Genomic DNA, 16,720 nt, shown 5'->3' with positions numbered 1-16,720 from the left:
GTACAGAGTGATGAAGATCGGGAGGAAGAACCAGAGTTTCTCCTCCACGCGCCTCAACAGTCTGTCCAGCAGGAGGTGCTCACACATGATGGTTCATAGAATAGATAGAATCCCTCATTCTCAGTGTCCAGGTGCAACGAGAGGAGAGCTGCTCCTTCTTCAAGGTGCCGCCAACCAGAGACGTGCATTCAGCAGACCAACAACAAGCCTTCATAGCTCAACATGAAGCTGGAGTGCAGGAATATAAACGTGTTTCACGTAAACCGATATGTTCCTGCACTCTTCAGTGAACGAGCAGCGCAGTGACCAGACTCTGAACTCTGCTTTCACCTCTGAGCTGATGAAGGAGTGACGGGCTGCGCTGGACTCATAGCACCAGAAAGAAGTCACATTTTGAGAAAAGACACATTTTGGAAAATATTTCATTTTCAGAAAAGTATAAAAAAATACTAAAATGTTGAAAAGTCACATTTTTGGGAAAATCCTGAAAAAACTAATTCAGAAGAAAAAACAGAACATTTTGAGAAAGTTCTGAAAAAAAATAAACAATTCAGAAATGTTAGGAACATTTTTTAAATTTGAGATTTCTGTGAAAAGTATTTTTTTTTTTAGAAACTTCGGAAATGTCAAATCTTTTGAACATTTAAAAATCTTATTTTGAGAAATTCTGAAAAACATCAAATGTTGACATACTCCTGTTGTTTTCATTAGTATATATAATAACCAGCTGTTATGTGTCGTCCTGCAGCCACAGCATCTTCTCCATCAGAATCCTGCGCATCGAAGACGCCGGCGTTCCCAGAATCCTCGGGATCAGCGAGTAAGAGAACATCAAAGGGTTAATCCGAGGGACACATCAAATATACAATCATATTGTTATCTGAACCATGTGTGTGTGTGTGTGTGTGTGTGTGTGTGTGTGTGTGTGTGTGTGTGTGTGTGTGTGTGTGTGTGTGTGTGTGTGTGTGTGTGTGTGTGTGTGTGTGTGTGTGTGTGTGTGTGTGTGTGTGTGTGTGTGTGTGTGTGTGTGTGTGTGTGTGTGTGTGTGTGTGTGTGTGTGTGTGTGTGTGTGTGTGTGTGTGTGTGTGTGTGTGTGTGTGTGTGTGTGTGTGTGTGTGTGTGTGTGTGTGTGTGTGTGTGTGTTTCAGGCTGTCTCTGTGTGACCTGGCCGGCTCTGAGCGTTGCTCCCGGACTCAGAACAGCGGGGAGCGTCTGAAGGAGGCGGGAAACATCAACACCTCTCTGCTCACGCTGGGGAAATGCATCAGCGCCATGAGGGTCAACCAGCATGCCAAGTACACACACACACGCACGCACGCACGCACACACACATGCATGCACATACACACACACACACACACACACACTCACACAAACACACACATACACACACACGCATACACACACACACACACACACACACACACACACACACACACACACACACACACACACACAGTAATTGATGAGAGTAATGATGAATTGGTGTGTTTCAGGATCCAGCACCACGTTCCCTTCAGGGAGTCGAAGCTGACTCACTTCCTGCAGTTCTTCTTCTGTGGTGCCGGACGCGTCTCCATGGTGGTGAACATCAGCAGGAACTCTGAGTGTTTCGACGAGACGCTGAACGTCCTCAAGTTCTCCGCTCTGGCCCAAAAGGTCAGATTATCAACTCTTTCTCGATGATGGTATAAGATGTACCGCTGAATAAGCAGCGCAGCTCACCAAAAGGAAGTTCTGTACAAATTAAAACTGGGAAAATTCTGAAAAGTCAAATTCTGAGGAGAAAAAAGTCAAATTCTGAGTACGGGTAAAACTTTAAAAAAATGAACATTTGGAAAAAAGTTTTCAAAAAGTTACATTTGGAGAAAGATCTGAAAAAAGTCAACATTTTAGAAAATTCTGAAAAAAGCTAATTTGGAGAAAAAGTCACATTTGGAGAAAACTTACATTTCTGTACAAAGAAATCTGAGAAGGTTCAAACCAGAAAGTGGACATACGTGAACTCCCAGGGGTCCGAGGTTTCAGGTCTTATCATGGCTGTCGATGGATGTCTGGCCTTCGATGAGCGTCCTGTCGCCCTACTCAGATTGGTGTGTCCCGCCCCGTTGTGTCTTTTCGGCCGCGGCAAAATAAATCTCTGATTGGCTGTTCAGCTCAGCGGAACACTATTTGCCTGAATGGGAGTGGAGCAGTACAGTACTTAAGTAAATGTACTTTGTTACTGTCCACAATCTGCCTAGAAGTATTTTAATGTTGTAGCTGTTCAAGATGGTCATTTTCAAATGTTTTAAAAATATACTGTTAGTAGTTAAACCAATAATAATGCTACGGCTGCAACTGACAGTTATGTGTGCACATTTTAATTTGTTCTTAACGCCGTGTGATTAAAAGAATAAACACAAATAGCAGGATAGGCACACATATTAAGGCACTCCACCGATACTGTTAACATATTGGTTCAGTTCGTCCCTGAGCTGCTTGGCTGGAGCTGTAGCATGGAGCTATTTGTTGTTTGTATATCGCAGTCTGTCTTCTGGTTGCCTCTTTTGAATGACGAATACACACTACCGCCACCTGCTGGTAAGGAGAGTTATTGCCACTCACGCATGCGCAGTGCGTACGTGCTGCTTGGCCGTCGGCTGAAGTCTTTGCGGTGTGTTCCAGTGCGACTGTTGGCCGAGACGCAGAGACGACACAACAGTCGTGTCCGTCGGGACGTGTTCTTTGGGGTCAGTTTGCTGTGTCAGGGCCTTTAGTTGTTTCTCTGATAGCAAACCCTCCTATCAGGACCAAAGCACCAGACAGACAGTTTCCTCCCACAGGCCATCAGACTGTATAATAAGAACTGGATACAGCGCGGGAGGCGGGGCCTCGTTCATTCCTTTGAGAGTTGCTCATTGGTGCATGAAGACAAAATGGCCCAATTTCTGAGAGCGGAACGTCACGAAAGTATTCCTATAATCCGTTGTTATTGTGCATCCATGGGTAAAGGTGAACTCATGTAGTGCTGAACAGTCACATGAACGTGCCGGGCGGCGCGGTCCCGTGTGTGAGATGCGCGTTCATAATGCAGAGGGAAATAACTCAGAATAACGTTATTAGCACATTTTACAACTTGAGGAAGGAATGTTTTTAATAAGGGCTATACAAGTGTTCGTACTGGGTGGTGTATTTAGTTTGAAAATGATCCACCGATTTGCAGACGTCTCTTTCCCGATGTAACTCAATGGGAAAAAGTGTTTCCGGCCCAGCGACTGATACGGAAGTGTAGTACCGCCGTTTGGCCACGACCAATATTTTCCTCAGAGTCCGGCGCACTTCCTCGGGGCTTGTGTTGAACACCCTCCTCTCTCTCTACAGGTGGTGCTGCTGAGCTCCAGGCCGCCGCCGGTAGACGGCGCCCCCCACAGGTCGGCTCTGGAAGTGTCTCTGATCATGGATGAGGCGGAGCAGCGCAGGACAAAGAGGAAGAGCTCGATGGTGGCCTGGGAGACAAGTCTGGAGGACGTGATGGAGGATGGGGGAGAGGAGGAGGAGGAGGAAGAGGAAGAGGAGGAGGAGGAAGAGGAAGAGGAGAGTCCCATGGAGGGAACAGTGCTGGAGGCCGGAGCAGAGGAGGGGGACGGGACCATATTCTATTCCAATGTAAATACTGCTTTATTTTTTATTTTACTATCTTTTTTAAATGTTATTATAGTGTTCTTAAAATAGTTGTATCTGTGTTTTTTAGTTTTACTTTTATGTCTGCACCACGACACCAAGTCAAATTGCTCGTACCTGGTTCTGAATGTTCAGGTTTCCAGTGTTTCCCCAGGATGGAGTCATAGCAGCTAAGGCCCAGCACAATGTGAGCGCGGAGCGCGTGGAATCTTTTAGCCTGTGCAAAGTGCGCCCCGCCAATTTGTTTCTATAGGCGCGTTCACACCGCAGGACTTTTCCCCCAAAGGTTCATGAGAACTTAGTTCATCAGAACTCTTTAGTTCTGATGAACTAAGTTCAGATCGCGTTCACACTGGAATAAGTCCCTGGGGGAGGATTAGGCAAATGAAGCTGCTGACGTCACTTCTTCTTCTTCTGCTTTGGGTTTACTGGCAGGCCGCAAACAACTTCACGGTGTATACTGCCACCCGGAGTCCCCGGCCGGAAGTCCCCGGAGTTGGGGAAGGCTTCAGTAGAAGCTGCTGAGACTCCCAGCAGCTTCTACTGAAGCCTTCAGAGTAAATCGCCAGAACGCCGACACCTCCTCATCTCCACCGCTCCCATGTTTTATTTTGTGTTGCCATAAGTTAGTCTCTCTGCGTTTCTGCGCTGGGCTAATGCTAATGCTAATAATGCTAATGCGAGGATAATAAAATGGTGGCTTCACAACACTTTGTTTGAGTTTTACGGGGCGTGGTTTGCAATCCGCCCGGCCAATCCGAAATATAGCTCTTATCTCAGAAGAGAGCTGCATGAGAGCCCCTGCTCTCTAAAGGGACGGGAAAGGGGGTGAAAAGGTTCTCATGAACTCATTTTAGTTCCGGCTCTTTTTGGTGTGAACGCGACATTTCGGAACTATATCGGAACCAAAGGGGGGAAAGTACTCCGGTGTGAACGCGGCTAATGTGTCAGCACAAGAAAGGCTCTTGAGGCCTAGCACCAGGGCCGGTTCTAGACTATTTGCTGCTCTAGGTGAGATTTTATGTGTAAAGAATAAATGAAAAATCTCTACAAAAGACAAATACACTGCAGAAACGTATCGACATAGGTAATACACGTCAACATGGCTTCAAATGTATTCAGTCTTGTATGAACATGTTTGAATTGGGGGGTGGACGTCACATCCTCTTGGGGGGTCCGGGGGTATGCCCCCCCGGGAAGATTTGTTTTGAACATTTTAAAGTAAAATGCTTCAATCTGGTGCACTTTGAGCTGAATTACTAGAGACCTGATCTAGGGGGCACAACTCTAAAACACCCATATGGAAAAGATTGGTTTACATTTTAATAATCAAATAAGTGTGAACATAACCAATAACCTACCATAGCCAATAACAAATACATGTAGGTTATTTTATTTTTGTTGTTCATTCATATCTTATTTTACCTAGTTAACATTTATTTATTTATGCATATTTTTGTATCTCTCCAACTGTAAACTATATTTTTGGTTTACTGTCCTATAGTATACATTGGAATGATTTCAATTAACTATCTAAACCAGGGGTCCGCAACCTTTTTGATATGAAGTGCCATTTAAAAAAAAAAATGTTATCAGCGTGTCAACGATCGAGAATTATCAACGGGGGGGGGGGGGGGGTGAGGAGCTTGACGCCCGTCAACTATCAGCTGGAGGGCGGGGGGAGCCTCGCTGCGGGGAAGCAGTGTGTGGACCTGTCAGCGCAACTTACATGATGCCGAATTTAACAAACACATTTAAATAATTGGTTTAAACGGCATAATAATAAGGACGATCGTCCGTTCTGTGATTCTCCAGAGCACACAAGTTATGATATTAGGTTCATGCAGAGTGAGATGAGATCGCTGTCCCTTTAAGAGAGAGAGAGAGAGAGGGGTGCGGCTTGTGCATGTGTGTTTGTGGATGGTAGAGCGACAGTGAGGGAACGTGTATGTTTCTGGAAGTGAAACGAGGCAGCAGAAAAACAGAGGTCTGTGATGTATTTTGTGAAACAGAAGAACAGCTAAATAAATGCAACGGCCTCCCAAGAAGAGCTCGCCTCTCTCCAGTCATTGAAGCTAAAGTGGGTTATTGAACCTGAAGCTTGTTGCTGCTGCCCTCCTCGACTACGGTCTAAGAGCCGACAGGAAAGTTCAACACACAGATGGCCAGTCCGCCCCTTTGTAGCATATTATTTCGATGAGAGATGAGAAGATCGCCACTGGGCTTTCAACTAAATACACAGCCACGCAAAAACTGCTGCATTTGTACAGCTCCTTATGGGTACTGGAATTAGAGTAGTGCTTTCCTCCGTGGTGAAACGATCAGCACTGCACCACGGAGGAAAGCGGCAGAAAGTCGCCTGGAGTTAAAGAGAGCAGGGCTGCGTTGCGTGCATGGCTTCCTTCTCCAGGTAACGGGGAGACGCGCTCTGGCGGATGTCTCGCGTTCAGGATCCGAAAATTAATTTAAATAATTTGCACACTTATTCCAGTTATTCCTAGTGTGCCGCTGGTTACGGTGCCGCGTGCCAATGCTGGCACGCGTGCCAGGGGTTGCCGACCCCTGGCACGCGTGCCAGGGGTCGGCAACCCCTGATCTAAACCCTCAGAGAGTCCTTAACCTCACTGAGCCTCTCAGTCTGACTGGAGAGGACTCTCCCTCCACATTATTGTAGAAACATCTACTTCTTATATCCGTTAGCGCAGCTAGCACCAGATGCTAATAACAATAGCGCCGGTACCGGTGCGCCCTCTCTCTCTCTCCCTCGCTCGCTCTCTCGCTCGCATTTTGGCTGTGAGCTGCGGGCGCCTGATAAGCCAACATCCCCCACTTTCATCACTTACAGCGCCCATCGTACAGGGCAAATGAAACGTGTAACCGGGGTGAAAAGGGCGTTACATTTACTTAATTATGAATGTTGTTACATCAAGGCCGAAAAATTAGGATGAGCCCCAACGGTCAAAAATATTTTTTCCCTCCCAGAGCTGCCAGCGCAGCGCCTCCCAGATCTAGGCCCTGCCCAGTACATACAGTGGCAATGTCTCAAGATTTAGCAAAAATACACCTTTATTGAACATACAGTAACACAAATACTACAAATCCACATAACAAAAAATGAAAAAGGGTCGCCACTTATTATATCCTTTATTTAACCAGGTAAAAGACTCATTGACATTAAAATCTCTTTTCCAAGAGTGACCTGGCCAAGAGGGGCAGCATGTACGAAGTTTCAACAGATAAAACAAAGACATGACAGGCAGACAAATACAGCTGTAAAACACAAATAAAATGGCACATTAGCCCGTCAATATGCAAAATAAAACAAACTATTAAAAATCATTCAAAACTGGCAACATTTAAAACGACTTTAGGATATACGAGCACTCACATCTACCAATGGTATCGTGTCCTCTGTCCTTTAGGATGGACCTGAATTCCCCCATAGTGATTACATCTGAGAGTTTCAGCTCCTTCTGTACTTTGTTCCAAGCTGTGGGGGCAGCATGTCTAAAAGCTGTTTTACCCAGTTGTGTTCTCACTGCAGGAACCAGCATCTGAATAACATCTTGGGAGCGCAGGCCATACAGACTTTCTCTTTGACACAGATACAGTGGGGCAAAAAAGTATTTAGTCAGCCACCTATTGAGCAAGTTCTCCCACTTAAAAAGATGAGAGAGGCCTTTAATGTTGATCCTAGGTATACCTCAACCATGAGAGACAGAATGAGAAAAAGAAATCCAGAAAATCACATTGTCTGATTTTTAAAGAATTTATTTGTAAATAAGGTGTAAAATAAGTATTTGGTCAATAACAAAGAAACAAGATGTCTGTCTCTCACAGACCTGTAACTTCTTCTTTAAGAGCCTCCTCTGTCCTCCACTTGTTAACTGTATTAATGGAACCTGTTTGAACTCGTTATCAGAATAAAAGACACCTGTCCACAACCTCAAACAGTCACACTCCAAACTCCACTATGGCCAAGACCAGAGAGCTGTCAAAGGACACCAGAAACTAAATGGTAGACCTGCACCAGGCTGGGGAGACTGGATCTGCAATAGGTAAGCAGCTTGGTGTGAAGAAATCAACTGTGGGAGCAATTATTAGAAAATGGAAGACATACAAGACCACTGATAATCTCCCTCCATCTGGGGCTCCACGCAAGATCTCACCCCGTGGGGTCAAAGTGAGAAACAAGAACGGTGAGCAAAGATCCCAGAACCACACGGGGGGGCCTAGTCCATGACCTGCAGAGAGCTGGGACCAAAGTAACAAAGGCTACCATCAGTAACACACTACGCCGCCAGGGACTCACATCCTGCAGTGCCAGACGTGTCCCCCTGCTTAAGCCAGGACATGTCCAGGCCCGTCTGAAGTTTGCTACAGAGCATTTAGATGATCCAGAAGAGGATTGGGAGAAGGTCATATGGTCAGATGAAACCAAAATAGAACTTTTTGGTAAAAACTCAACTCGACGTGTTTGGAGGAGAAAGAATGCTGAGTTGCATCCAAAGAACACCTACTGTGAAACATGGGGGGGGGGGGGGACATCATGCTTTGGGGCTGTTGTTCTGCAAAGGGACCAGGACCACTGATCCGTGTAAAGGAAAGAATGAATGGGGCCATGTATCGTGAGATTTTGAGTGACAACCTCCTTCCATCAACAAGGGCATTGAAGATGAAACGTGGCTGGGTCTTTCAGCATGACAATAGGGGTGTAACGGTACACGTACCCGTACTGAAATTATTCGGTACGGGCCCTTCGACTACATGAATATTACGTTAAACGTAAAAAATTGAGAACATGAACAACTTTTTGGAAGTAATCTCAGGTGCTGCATTCAGAGTAATTTGCTCACATTGGGTTCAACGCGTCATAGAGCGAGTCATTTCATTGGACGAGAGGCATACTATGAGAGCTGGTCACAGGGATGCGTTCAAATGTAGTCAGTAATGTGAGGAACTGTCTAAATGGCGAACGCAGATAAAGTTGAGCTCTAAAATCCTCCAGCATCATTGAAGTCTCCGGTTTGGGAACATTTTGGTTTAGCAGTTACGTACAAGGATGACGGACAAAGACAGGTGGACCGAACCAAAGCTGTTCGTTGGCATTGTTCAACTAACATTGGTTACGCGGCTGGCAATACATCAAACTTGCACACTCATTTGAAAAGGCATCACCCGAACATGAGTATCACCGGTACCAAAAGAAAAAAGACTGAAGTGCAAACCCAACTCCCGCTAGCATTTAAGCCTCCACCACTCGCAACTAGTTCAGACCGAGCCAAAGCTATTACAAACGCCAAATCTCCTTATGTTGCCATGTTAGCAAAGCGCTACCTGGCTGTATCTGCTACCTCTGTCCCTAGAGAGGGTGTTCTCCACAGCAGGAGACATTGTTAGTGCCAGCAGATCTGCCCTTTCAGCAAGCAATGTGGACACGTTCATCTTTCTTTAACAAAACATGAAAATACAACGACAAGCAAGTTTTGTTTTGTGAAAAAAAATTCTGCTGTACCGAAAACATACCGAACCGAACCGTGACCAAAAAAACGAAATGTTTGTGAACCGTTACACCCCTACATGACAATGATCCCAAACACACCGCCCGGGCAACGAAGGAGTGGCTTCGTAAGAAGCATCTCAAGGTCCTGGAGTGGCCTAGCCAGTCTCCAGATCTCAACCCCATAGAAAATCTTTGGAGGGAGTTGAAAGTCTGTGTTGCCCAGCGACAGCCCCAAAGCATCACTGCTCTAGAGGAGACCTGCATGGAGGAATGGGCCTAAATACCAGCAACAGTGAAAACCTTGTGAAGACTTACAGAAAGCGTTTGACCTCTGTCATTGCCAACAAAGGGTTTATAACTAAGTATTGAGATGAACTTTTGTTTTTGACCAAATACTTATTTTCCATCATTTACAAATAAATTCTTTAAAAATCAGACAATGTGATTTTCTGGATTTCTTTTTCTCATTGTGTCTCTCATAGTTGAGGTATACCTAGGATGAACATTACAGACCTCTCATCTTTCTAAGTGGGAGAACTTGCTCAATTGGTGGCTGAATACTTTTTTGCCCCACTGTGTGTGCAAATGTAGGCGGGAACCAACCCAAGCAGAGATTTATAAATGAAATAAATTGTCTTTCTGCGAGCAGCAATTGGCAGCAGCTAATATTATTATTTGTATTTTTATTTTTATTTAAAATACATAAAGCTGAGCCGCCGCTATTTGTATATCGGGGAAACACTGGAGTTAGACAGAGGATTCACACCAGGTGAAAATAAAGACAAAATAGAATAAAATAAAAATACAAAATGTTCTTAAAGTAAAGTAACTGTTGATCATCAAACGCACAGCAGCTACAATCTAAAGTCCCCGGCTCCTCAAACAATGATGGTGTGTGTGTGTATGGCACTCTGTATAATAATATTTGTGTGTATGTATAATAATATTTCTGTGTATAATAATATTTGTGTGTGTCAGGGTGATGGCGAGGCGGCGCTGCGTCTCCTCCTCGAAGCTCAGATCAGAGAGGAGGTCAGCTCTGAGTTCATGGAGCTCTATAACACGATGGAGAAGGACTACAGGTAAGGAGGTCATGTGACCAGAAACACCTGCAGTCTGCACCGGTTTGTGTCAGGGTATAATGGTGTGTGTGTGTGTGTGTGTGTGTGTGTGTGTGTGTGTGTGTCAGCGAGCGACTGGAGAAGGAAAAGGAGCTGCTGGAGAAGCGAGCGGACAAGAGGTTGGAGATCCTGAAGAAGCTCGTCAGCGCCGACAAAAAGGTGAGAACTCCAATGAATTTATCGTTAAGACTGGGGACTCGTTGAGACTCAAGACTGGTTGAGACTCGGGACTGTTTGAGACTCGGACTGGTTGAGACTCGGGACTGGTTGAGACTCGGACTGTTTGAGACTCGGGACTGGTTTAGACTCGGACTGTTTGAGACTCGGACTGTTTGAGACTCGGACTGGTTGAGACTCGGACTGTTTGAGACTCGGGACTGTTTGAGACTCGGACTGGTTGAGACTCAGGACTGGTTGAGACTCAAGACTCGTTGAGACTCGGACTGGTTGAGACTCGGGACTGGTTGAGACTCGGGACTGGTTGAGACTCGGACTGTTTGAGACTCGGGACTGTTTGAGACTCGGGACTGGTTTAGACTCGGACTGGTTGAGACTCGGACTGTTTGAGACTCGGACTGTTTGAGACTCGGACTGTTTGAGACTCGGGACTGTTTGAGACTCGGACTGGTTGAGACTCAGGACTGGTTGAGACTCAAGACTCGTTGAGACTCGGACTGGTTGAGACTCGGGACTGGTTGAGACTCGGGACTGGTTGAGACTCGGACTGGTTGAGACTCGGACTGTTTGAGACTCGGACTGTTTGAGACTCGGGACTGTTTGAGACTCGGGACTGTTTGAGACTCGGACTGTTTGAGACTCGGGACTGTTTGAGACTCGGGACTGTTTGAGACTCGGACTGTTTGAGACTCGGGACTGTTTGAGACTCGGGACTGGTTGAGACTCGGGACTGTTTGAGACTCGGACTGTTTGAGACTCGGGACTCGTTGAGACTCGGGACTGGTTGAGACTCGGGACTGGTTGAGACTCGGACTGTTTGAGACTCGGGACTCGTTGAGACTCGGGACTGTTTGAGACTCGGGACTGTTTGAGACTCGGGACTGTTTGAGACTCGGACTGTTTGAGACTCGGGACTGTTTGAGACTCGGGACTGTTTGAGACTCGGACTGTTGGAGACTCGGGACTGGTTGAGACTGGGGACTGGTTGAGACTCGGACTGTTTGAGACTCGGGACTGGTTGAGACTCGGGACTGGTTGAGACTCGGGACTGGTTGAGACTCAGATTTCGTTTAGACTTTTTAGGATTAATTACTAATAAGACGTTGTGTCAGGAGCAGGCGGACATGTTGGAGACTGAAGACCTGGAGAAAATCAGAGAGGACGCACACACTGCAGGTACACACACACATATACACACACACTGCAGGTACACACACACATATACACACACACTGCAGGTACACACACACATATACACACACACTGCAGGTACACACACACATATACACACACACTGCAGGTACACACACACATATACACACACACTGCAGGTACACACACACATATACACACACTGCAGGTACACACACACATATACTGTAATTTTCGGACTATAAGCCGCGCCTTTTTCCCTATTTTTCGACGCTGCGGTTTATATAACGGTGCGGCTAATCTATGGATTTTTACAGCTAACGGCCAACACCTTTAACTCTATGGGCTCTATGGCCGGTCCGCGGACCCCCACCTTTAAGCGGCGGGTTCCAGCAAGAAAAGCTGGAGGCCGGAAAAGAGTGAGACAGGTAGCGCGCAAAAGTAAAAGTGGAACCGAGAGTGGTATGCTGCTGCTGCGGCTTATATTCAGGTGCGGCTTATAGTCCGAAAATTACGGTACACACAAATACACAACTTGACACACAGTTATACACACACTGCAGGTACACACACACATACACACACTGCAGGTACACACACACATACACACACTGCAGTTACACACACATACAAGCACTGCAGGTACACACACACATACACACACTGCAGGTACACACACACATACACACACTGCAGTTACACACACACATACACACACTGCAGTTACACACACATACACACACTGCAGTTATACACACACTGCAGTTACACACACACATACAAGCACTGCAGGTACACACACACATACACACACTGCAGTTACACACACATACACACACTGCAGTTACACACACATACACACACTGCAGTTACACACACATACACACACTGCAGTTACACACACACATACAAGCACTGCAGGTACACACACACATACACACACTGCAGTTACACACACATACACACACTGCAGTTACACACACATACACACACTGCAGTTACACACACTGCAGTTACACACACATACACACACTGCAGTTATACACACATACACACACTGCAGTTATACACACACTGCAGTTACACACACACATACACACACTGCAGTTACACACACACATACACACACTGCAGTTACACACACACATACACACACTGCAGTTATACACACATACACACACTGCAGTTATACACACATACACACACTGCAGTTATACACACACTGCAGTTACACACACATACACACACTGCAGTTACACACACACTGCAGTTACACACACATACACACACTGCAGTTATACACACATACACACACTGCAGTTATACACACACTGCAGTTACACACACATACACACACTGCAGTTATACACACACTGCAGTTACACACACATACACACACTGCAGTTACACACACATACACACACTGCAGATATACACACTGCAGTTACACACACATACACACACTGCAGGTACACACACACACTGCAGGTACACACACACACACACTAGTTTCTGAGTGTTTGATGCAGCGATGACCTTTGACCTTATTCCTCAGAGATGGAGGCACTGCGATTGGAGAACCAGCGACATGACCAGCTACAGGAGGTACGGCTGTCTTCTTCTGTGGTGTTTCTGCTCTGTTAACGTATCACAGGCAGTTTGAATAAAGTTTTCTGTGTACAGAGAGTGTTGGAGCTGAGGGAGCTCAGCGAGCAGAAAGATGATGTCATCAACAAGCTGCAGACCGCCATGGAGGACCAGAGAAACGTAAACAGCCTGATTACCTGAACGTTTGTGTACCTGAACGTCCCTCAACAGGAAGCTCTGAGGATGCTCTGAATGTTCCTCTGAGGATGCTCTGAATGTTCCTCTGAGAGCTCTGAATGTTCCCCTGAGGATGCTCTGAATGTTCCTCTGAGGATGCTCTGAATGTTCCCCTGAGGATGCTCTGAATGTTCCTCTGAGGATGCTCTGAATGTTCCTCTGAGGATGCTCTGAATGTTCACCTGAGGATGCTCTGAATGTTCCTCTGAGGATGCTCTGAATGTTCCTCTGAGAGCTCTGAATGTTCCCCTGAGGATGCTCTGAATGTTCCTCTGAGGATGCTCTGAATGTTCCTCTGAGAGCTCTGAATGTTCCCCTGAGGATGCTCTGAATGTTCCTCTGAGGATGCTCTGAATGTTCCTCTGAGGATGCTCTGAATGTTCCTCTGAGAGCTCTGAATGTTCCTCTGAGGATGCTCTGAATGTTCCTCTGAGGATGCTCTGAATGTTCCTCTGAGAGCTCTGAATGTTCCCCTGAGGATGCTCTGAATGTTCCTCTGAGGATGCTCTGAATGTTCCTCTGAGAGCTCTGAATGTTCCCCTGAGGATGCTCTGAATGTTCCCTCTGAGGATGCTCTGAATGTTCCCTCTGAGAGCTCTGAATGTTCCCCTGAGGATGCTCTGAATGTTCCTCTGAGGATGCTCTGAATGTTCCTCTGAGGATACTCTGAATGTTCCCCTGAGGATGCTCTGAATGTTCCTCTGAGGATGCTCGGAATGTTCCTCTGAGGATGCTCTGAATGTTCCCCTGAGGATGCTCTGAATGTTCCTCTGAGGATGCTCTGAATGCTCTTCAGAGGATGCTCTGAATGTTCCCTCTGAGGATGCTCTGAATGTTCCTCTGAGGATGCTCTGAATGTTCCCCTGAGGATCCTCTGAATGTTCCCCTGAGGATCCTCTGAATGTTCCCCTGAGGATGCTCTGAATGTTCCTCAGAGGATGCTCTGAATGTTCCCCTGAGGATGCTCTGAATGTTCCCCTGAGGATCCTCTGAATGATCCCCTGAGGATGCTCTGAATGTTCCTCAGAGGATGCTCTGAATGTTCCCCTGAGGATGCTCTGAATGTTCCCCTGAGGATGCTCTGAATGTTCCCCTGAGGATGCTCTGAATGATCCCCTGAGGATGCTCTGAATGCTCTTCAGAGGATGCTCTGAATGTTCCTCAGAGAGCTCTGAATGTTCCTCTGAGGATGCTCTGAATGTTCCTCAGAGGATGCTCTGAATGTTCCTCAGAGGATGCTCTGAATGTTCCCCTGAGGATCCTCTGAATGTTCCTCTGAGAGCTCTGAATGTTCCCCTGAGGATCCTCTGAATGTTCCCCTGAGGATGCTCTGAAGGTTCCTCAGAGGATGCTCTGAATGTTCCTCTGAGAGCTCTGAATGTTCCCCTGAGGATGCTCTGAATGTTCCTCTGAGGATGCTCTGAATGTTCCCCTGAGGATGCTCTGAATGTTCCCCTGAGGATGCTCTGAATGTTCCCCTGAGGATGCTCTGAATGTTCTTCAGAGCATGCTCTGAATGTTCCCCTGAGGATGCTCTGAATGTTCCCCTGAGGATGCTCTGAATGTTCCCCTGAGGATGCTCTGAATGTTCCCCTGAGGATGCTCTGAATGTTCCTCTGAGGATGCTCTGAATGCTCCCCTGAGGATGCTCTGAATGTTCCTCTGAGGATGCTCTGAATGTTCCCCTGAGGATGCTCTGAATGTTCCTCAGAGGATGCTCTGAATGTTCCCCTGAGGATGCTCTGAATGTTCCCCTGAGGATGCTCTGAATGTTCTTCAGAGCATGCTCTGAATGTTCCCCTGAGGATGCTCTGAATGTTCCCCTGAGGATGCTCTGAATGTTCCTCTGAGGATGCTCTGAATGTTCCTCTGAGGATGCTCTGAATGCTCTTCAGAGGATGCTCTGAATGTTCCCTCTGAGGATGCTCTGAATGTTCCTCAGAGGATGCTCTGAATGTTCCCCTGAGGATGCTCTGAATGTTCCTCAGAGGATGCTCTGAATGTTCCCCTGAGGATGCTCTGAATGATCCCCTGAGGATGCTCTGAATGTTCCTCTGAGGATGCTCTGAATGTTCCCCTGAGGATGCTCTGAATGTTCCCCTGAGGATGCTCTGAATGTTCCCCTGAGGATGCTCTGAATGTTCCTCTGAGGATGCTCTGAATGTTCCCCTGAGGATGCTCTGAATGTTCCTCAGAGGATGCTCTGAATGTTCCCCTGAGGATGCTCTGAATGATCCCCTGAGGATGCTCTGAATGTTCCTCTGAGGATGCTCTGAATGTTCCCCTGAGGATGCTCTGAATGTTCCCCTGAGGATGCTCTGAATGTTCCTCAGAGGATATTCTGAATGTTCCTCAGAGCATGCTCTGAATGTTCCCCTGAGGATGCTCTGAATGTTCCCCTGAGGATGCTTTGAATGTTCCTCAGAGGATGCTCTGAATGTTCCTCAGAGGATGCTCTGAATGTTCCTCTGAGGATGCTCTGAATGTTCCTCAGAGGATGCTCTGAATGTTCCTCTGAGGATGCTCTGAATGTTCCTCAGAGGATGCTCTGAATGTTCCTCAGAGGATGCTCTGAATGTTCCCCTGAGGATGCTCTGAATGTTCCTCAGAGGATGCTCTGAATGTTCCCCTGAGGATGCTCTGAATGTTCCTCTGAGAGCTCTGAATGTTCCCCTGAGGATCCTCTGAATGTTCCCCTGAGGATCCTCTGAATGTTCCCCTGAGGATGCTTTGAATGTTCCTCAGAGGATGCTCTGAATGTTCCTCTGAGGATGCTCTGAATGTTCCTCAGAGGATGCTCTGAATGTTCCTCTGAGGATGCTCTGAATGTTCCTCTGAGGATGCTCTGAATGTTTCCCTGAGGATGCTCTGAATGTTCCTCTGAGGATGCTCTGAATGTTCCCCTGAGGATGCTCTGAATGTTCCCCTGAGGATGCTCTGAATGTTCTTCAGAGCATGCTCTGAATGTTCCTCAGAGGATGCTCTGAATGTTCCCCTGAGGATGCTCTGAATGTTCCCCTGAGGATGCTCTGAATGTTCCCCTGAGGATGCTTTGAATGTTCCTCAGAGGATGCTCTGAATGTTCCTCTGAGGATGCTCTGAATGTTCCTCAGAGGATGCTCTGAATGTTCCTCTGAGGATGCTCTGAATGTTCCTCAGAGGATGCTCTGAATGTTCCTCAGAGGATGCTCTGAATGTTCCCCTGAGGATGCTCTGAATGTTCCTCTGAGAGCTCTGAATGTTCCCCTGAGGATCCTCTGAATGTTCCCCTGAGGATCCT

The 16,720-nt window shown here is 46.7% G+C and overlaps 1 protein-coding gene across 4 annotated transcripts in view; it reads left to right on the top strand.

The window, feature by feature from the left end:
- The window catches only part of LOC307024687 (uncharacterized protein), a 58,871-nt gene that overhangs the window by 15,590 nt on the left and 26,561 nt on the right, over positions 1 to 16,720 (top strand). For 3 of the 4 annotated variants that reach the window (XM_079659019.1, XM_079659017.1, XM_079659018.1), the window contains exons 10-19: positions 1 to 75; positions 749 to 820; positions 1,149 to 1,295; positions 1,497 to 1,659; positions 3,364 to 3,648; positions 10,145 to 10,248; positions 10,356 to 10,446; positions 11,577 to 11,640; positions 13,172 to 13,221; positions 13,300 to 13,383. The exon at positions 1 to 75 is cut by the window's left edge and continues 37 nt beyond it. In XM_079659019.1, coding sequence (XP_079515145.1) covers positions 1 to 75; positions 749 to 820; positions 1,149 to 1,295; positions 1,497 to 1,659; positions 3,364 to 3,648; positions 10,145 to 10,248; positions 10,356 to 10,446; positions 11,577 to 11,640; positions 13,172 to 13,221; positions 13,300 to 13,383 — 1,135 coding nt within the window. The remainder of the gene's footprint in view (positions 76 to 748; positions 821 to 1,148; positions 1,296 to 1,496; positions 1,660 to 3,363; positions 3,649 to 10,144; positions 10,249 to 10,355; positions 10,447 to 11,576; positions 11,641 to 13,171; positions 13,222 to 13,299; positions 13,384 to 16,720) is intronic. The other variant, XM_079659020.1, reaches the window with a different exon arrangement.

The sequence above is a fragment of the Notothenia rossii genome (genome assembly GCF_949606895.1).
Source record: "Notothenia rossii genome assembly, chromosome: 11".
NCBI lineage: Eukaryota > Metazoa > Chordata > Actinopteri > Perciformes > Nototheniidae > Notothenia > Notothenia rossii.
This window is presented reverse-complemented; position numbering and strand designations above follow the sequence as displayed.